Raw genomic sequence first — 6,071 nt, 5'->3', positions numbered from 1 at the left:
TGCCTATAACAACTTAATCGAGGATGATTTTAACGAATTACTTAGCATCACTCTTTTGACAAGATGCATACTCTTTTTGGCAGCCTAAAGCATACCAATTTTATAGTTGAGTGAGCTTGATTTGTAACACTTGTGTGACACGTGATCTTATGGAGAAAAGTTTAGAAAGTGTGTAGTGATGGTGAAAATACGGAAAAGACTTATGAAATTGTGATCTCATTAACTGATCATATAAGGAATTCTAAGACATTACGATACTCCTAAGTTTTAAGTTGAGTCGTAGTATGATTTTCTAGAATTCAAGTGGAATCAGCCTCACAAGTAATGGCTCGATTTTCAAACTAAAGATCTAATGAAACTCGTCCCTACTTCTAGTTAGTCGTGTGATTGGTTTAAAAGGAATACGGAAGAGAGATTTAGATAAGGGGTAAATTGAGGAGAAATAAATAATAGAAAAGAGATATAGGAGAGAAAGAAGCGAGACACTAGTTTTTGCAATCTCTTCAAAACATGGAAGACATATGTATTTTTTTTTTTTTTTGTAATTTGTTAATCAGGTGTCGTCAATTGCTTACTATTGAGTACTATTTTTCAGAGGTATTCTTATATCAAATCTCCTTTATTTCTCCTATCTTTCTTCAAATCTCACATTTTTTTAATTATTTACCTCTTTTCACTTCTTCTCCGCTACCATACACACCCTTGGAGATATTTTTCCTGAGAGGATCCTTAGAGAAAGTTATTATTACGCTCTTCATTAACCTAAAGGCCTAATTATCTAATGGGAAATGTTAATCGGTGTCCACCTTTTTTATAGTACTAAATCAGATTGTAGATGCTCTAAAATGGTGTCTCGTTAGATAGTCAAAGTGTTACTACTCTTAATTTTTTTATAGCAAAAGCAAAGTTACTTCATTTCATTCAAAATTAAGGAATACTAAGTAGGCATTACATGATGAAAAATATGGCGGCTAGGATTAGATAGTGATGCCCTAGCAATACTACGAGCAACACCATTTACTTGCCTCCTAATATACGACACTGCAAAGTCGGATCTATCGAGTAAGAGACTTCTACATTGGATTACAAAATCACCAAATGCATTGTTGGAGTAAAATTAGAGTTGATGGCATCAAACAGAATTTTAGAATCTATTTCAAATAGTACAACATGCATCCCATTTGAAATAGCCACTTTTAATAGTATCAAGTAAACCTAGAGACTCGCCCTCCAAGATTGTGGTTGATGAGTGGTAAAAGTCTGATTTTCCAAGCAAAAGAGTTCCCGTAAAGTCGCAAAAGCACATTTAAACTACTCTTAATTTTTAGGCAAAATTACACTTTTAGTCCCTTAACTTAATTTCAGGTAACAATTTGGTCCTTTATCTTTTTTTCATTTCAATTTGGCCATTTTTGTCCATTTTCATATACATTTTCAAGTTTCAAATCTAATATTTTTATGCAAACATAGACGCTGATCATAGATTTGAAGACTGAAAGACCATAAGAAAATAAAATCATGAATTTTAAGCTTAAAAATTCAAAATGAAAATGGAAAAAAAATAACCAAATTAAAATGAAAAAAAGATAAAGGACCAAACTGTTACCTAAAATTAAGTTAAGGGATTAAAAATATAATTTTGCCTAATTTTTATCATTCCCAACATTCATTTCTAATGATGTGTCTAATGCTTCAACGATATATTCCCCCAGCAGTTTTTAGTTGTTTTTGTTGGGGTTAGCCCTTTTCTATTATTTTAAAAAAAAAATGACGTGCATAATCTTATAAAGCATTAATTAAACAACGCATACAATACGTGTCAAAGATCTAGAAGTCAATGTTGATGTTACCTTCATAGAGAATAATCCTCACCAAATAAAATAAATATTTTTAAAAAACTAACATAGTAGTTAATTGTCTTTTTAAGCTTTTAGGTATTGCCGTTGGATTAGAAAGAGAATGTATATATCAACCAAGTTGGAGGCAACCAACCTCTATATGACCCATACAAACTTCTAAACATAAAGTCTCAAACATTTGTCATCACTCAAAAGAGTAGACAATTCTAGTCAATTTTGTTGCACCTTGGCCTGCACCTTCCTTTCTCTCTTTCTCTTTTTCTTCTCCCTCTTAACCCTTGTAAGCAATCACACAACAACAATATATAGCTGTTTTTCCTTTCATTTTTTATTTTCTTATAATAAATCATCATCATGAGAATTGGAAGCAAATTATTATTCAAAGGAGCTGAAATGGGTTTTTCATCTAAAGAAGAGAAATCTAAAAGAATATTAAGAGTGGTGAAAACTTTGTTTTTCTTAATCACTATGATTCTTTCACTTCTTCTATTTTCTGCCCCGGTTCTATTGGTTATTGCTGATGCTCTTCTTCCTTCAGCTCTTCTCTCAACACTTTCACCTGTTTCTCTTTCCTTAACAACACTCTCTTCTCATTTCCACAACTACGATTTTCGTTACTCTCTCATTGATATACCCCTCGTTTCAATAATAAGATCCTTCATCATTTTCTGTAAGTACAAACAAAAATTTACAATTTTTTATTTATTTTCAATGACCCTTTTGGATATTAATTAAAGGGTATGTTTTTTTTTTTTTTGATGTAGGTGTTTACAGTTTATGTGATGGACCAAGACTTTCACGGTCAAGAGGACCTTATTTGTGTATAACAACGATGTGTTCTGTTTTGTCTTTGTTATTTGTTTCGTTTAAAGCTGTTTATGTGTTTGGAAATGGAAGTGGCTATGTTGGAGGATCAGAAATTGCTTTGTTTGTGTGTTCTTGTGCGTTGGCTGTGGGACATGTTGTCGTGGCCTATAGAACAAGTTGTAGAGAGAGAAGAAAGCTTTTGGTTTACAAGATTGACATTGAATCTGTAAGTGTTCCCTTCAATCCATTTACCAACCACTTGTCTTCTTACATAATTTTTTTTGAATTATTTATTGTGCTTTGGTGGAGTGGATGATGATAATTTTTTCAATTATTGATGTTTGCAATTGATAAAAAAAAATGCCTTATATTTCATTCAATATTTACTGTTTTCTTTTTAGCTTTGATCAATATACTATCTGTTTGAAATGAAACGTAAATTTGTGTGCAAATGTGGACACTACTTTACCGCGTGAACCCTTTAATTGATACTATAATAATATTAAAAGCATTGATATTTTCAACATTATGGTATGTGTCTTAGTCAAAAATAAACATTATGGTATGTCTTAATAGATAAAAACAAAAATGTTTGTGTTTTAAAAACTTCATAAATAAGTTATTTTTATATAATTATTAAAATTTACTAGTATTTTTTTTCAAATATTAAAATAATTTATTTGAACTACAAATAGTATACTAGAATATTTAAGAAATATATTATAATTTAGTAAGTTGCTATAATTATTCTGAAACTATAGATAAATTTTTATGGAATTTGATAAAGGTTAATAATTATTGATAAGTGAGAACTTATTTAAATATTTGTAAAATCGAAGTTTCGTTAATTATTTATAATTATAAATATCATTTCAATTTTAATTAATTAATAACAATATTTTTGAAGGAATTAATCAATAACAATATTAGAATCTCCCCTAAAAAAACAATGTAAGAATCTAAATGCATTAAAAAAAATAAGAATCTAAATGATAATTTCATCTTTTAAAATGTAAGAATCTTTTAATGAAAAATCCAAGTAGTTTCTAGTTTGCTTTAATGACTTGGAGTATGGTGGCTTTCACGATAGGAACTAATGGGAATTTTTGTGAGGTAATAAGGTCCCACCTATCGTAAGTACCATTTAAAATCAAGGAAACTTCATTAAGTTCCTTCCATATTGATATTAGAACAAAATAGGGGTTGAATTTCCTTTGTGTTCTGGAAGGTATTGACAATACTTTGATGACAATTCCACTTGTATGCTTGAAAGCAAATTTCAAATTTGCTATTTAATTTTTTCAGCTTTGGCAACATATTAATTTGTTGACTTTTGAATACAGCATATCTGAGGTGGTTGTATAGTTGGGTAGGGTATAAATAAAATACATGGCCATAAGGGGATATTGGACTCCACATCATATTCATATACTAGTCTAAAAGTAAACTTTTCCCATTGAATTTACTCTTCCAAATAGTCTCAACTCAACCCTCCAATTTTTAATCCAAATTTGTAATTTTGATAAAGTACTATTCTTGTCTAGAAACACCTGATTTTGATAAAATCAAGACTTGGTCTCACTCTTACATGTAAATCTTTTCTTTGTTATTCAAGACTTTTTGTTCAAAGAATATGTGCAGGTGGGAACACGTCCAAAATTGGTGACCAAATTTTGACTATACATAATATAATTTACAAACATCTAGGTACACTGATCTTATGCCACATGCGAAGATATGGTGTTAATGTTAAATCTTGTATAGACTTAGTATTTTATTTTTTTGCCTTAAGATAATGGCCAATATTGCCAACGCAATTGGGACCCTGCAAGTTGGAGGCTACCCACTAGCAACAATTAATAATAGGCTTATCCCACTTAATAATTATAAAGATCTTAACAAATTATTCCCATGTTCTTTTCATGCCATATTTATATCTTTATCTAAAAATATTGAAAATGACTAAGAAATTAACCATGTTATACTTTTGATATTTTGCAGATTTCAGCTTGCACAAATGGGTATCCGAGGTATCCTAAGATTCTACAAGAAGAGAGAATCAAATGATCAGTGACTCACTGTGGGATTAACATATTAGATTAGAAGAATATATAAAACAAAAAGTATAGATTTTGCATCTAACAGCTTCATCAGCTATTCATATATTAATTAAGTCCTCATGTTCGTCAAGGAATGCCACGGTAATTATCTTTTGAGAGATGAATTGTTTATGTTGTAAATTGAAATAGTGATTTTGTGAAACCAAAATCTAATTGCTACTCTTTTTAATCTTGTTTCAGGTTTCCTAAGGAATGCTCGTATTCTTTGACACCTAACACTGATTATAGTCTAGTTTACACTTCACCGCTACCATGAGACACAAAATTGTTGATTGGTGTTATAGCTTTATAGGTATAGGTATATATGTATTTTTTTTTATGTCTCAATTTTTATTTTTATTTTCCCTTTGATTGGTGTATATCTTATATCTTATTGTGTATATATAAAAATGAATGGATTGTTGGTTATGGTCAAAGGCCTACTTAAATATGAATTGACTAATATATAGCTACACTTAGCATTTTTTTTTGGACGTATAATCTACATTGAAGCTAAATAAGCACCTTTTGGGAGTCAAGTTAAAGATCATATATAATTTCAAAAAAAATTAGATTAAAAACTATGTTCAAGTTAAATGTTGCAAGAGTCACATAGTATTTGTGTTTACCCTTTGAGATAAATTGATTCTCTTAAGTGTGATTTTTACAAGAGCGAATAAAATATGATCTTTTATTTTTAAACACATCTTAAATAAACTTCTGAGATTTTTCTCTTGATAAAAGAACTTTGCTCTCACATATAAATATTACATGCAAGATGGTCCACTCCGTCATCCAAGAGGGATAGAGGCGCGACCTTCAAATCAAAGAACTTGATACGAAAAAGAAAACTCATTTTTGAAGATAGAAATGGAAAACTTCTTAATTTTCAACTTAAAGATACATCTTCCCCAATATTTAATTGGTCTTACCTATTAAAGCCAATGTATCCCCTTGAATACCACGTAAATAACTTATGACATAAATCACTAACGTAACTCTTATGCAACATTTGAATAATAGATCAATCTAGTATACATATTACTCTTAATTTTTGATACATGTCTACTCACTTGATACTTAATATTTGTAATATCAAATATCTTTATATTGGGTATCTATGACATGTGATTATTATTCACCACAACTTTTTTTTTTTTTTTTTTTTTTTTTTAAATTTCATGAGCAAACTTAGGAATTAAGGGGATTTGCGAATTGTGGGAGTATGAGATATAAATCGATGGATAGAAAGTAAAATTTTAAGAAAAGTGTTTCGTGAAGACGAAGAACTAATGTCACTATATAT

At 29.7% G+C, this 6,071-nt stretch overlaps 1 protein-coding gene across 1 annotated transcript; it reads left to right on the top strand.

The window, feature by feature from the left end:
• Positions 1 to 1,968: 1,968 nt before the first annotated feature.
• On the top strand, positions 1,969 to 5,220 carry LOC11409749 (uncharacterized). Its single transcript, XM_003600832.4, has 4 exons — positions 1,969 to 2,529; positions 2,624 to 2,892; positions 4,668 to 4,867; positions 4,967 to 5,220. Exons 1-3 carry the CDS (start codon positions 2,214 to 2,216, stop codon positions 4,731 to 4,733), a joined length of 651 nt encoding a protein of 216 aa, XP_003600880.1. The 5' UTR covers positions 1,969 to 2,213; the 3' UTR covers positions 4,734 to 4,867; positions 4,967 to 5,220.
• Positions 5,221 to 6,071: the final 851 nt, after the last annotated feature.

The sequence above is a fragment of the Medicago truncatula genome, chromosome 3 (genome assembly GCF_003473485.1).
Source record: "Medicago truncatula cultivar Jemalong A17 chromosome 3, MtrunA17r5.0-ANR, whole genome shotgun sequence".
NCBI lineage: Eukaryota > Viridiplantae > Streptophyta > Magnoliopsida > Fabales > Fabaceae > Medicago > Medicago truncatula.
The sequence above is the reverse complement of the archived record's forward strand: the minus strand, read 5'-3'. Positions and strand labels throughout refer to the sequence as shown.

Bases quoted from the DNA above. Each gene is read 5' to 3' on its own strand.
- LOC11409749 (XM_003600832.4), top strand. From the start codon at position 2,214: ATGAGAATTGGAAGCAAATTATTATTCAAAGGAGCTGAAATGGGTTTT. The intron at 2,530-2,623 runs GTAAGTACAAAC...TTTTTGATGTAG, and splicing joins AAGATCCTTCATCATTTTCT to GTGTTTACAGTTTATGTGAT. The intron at 2,893-4,667 runs GTAAGTGTTCCC...GATATTTTGCAG, and splicing joins ACAAGATTGACATTGAATCT to ATTTCAGCTTGCACAAATGG.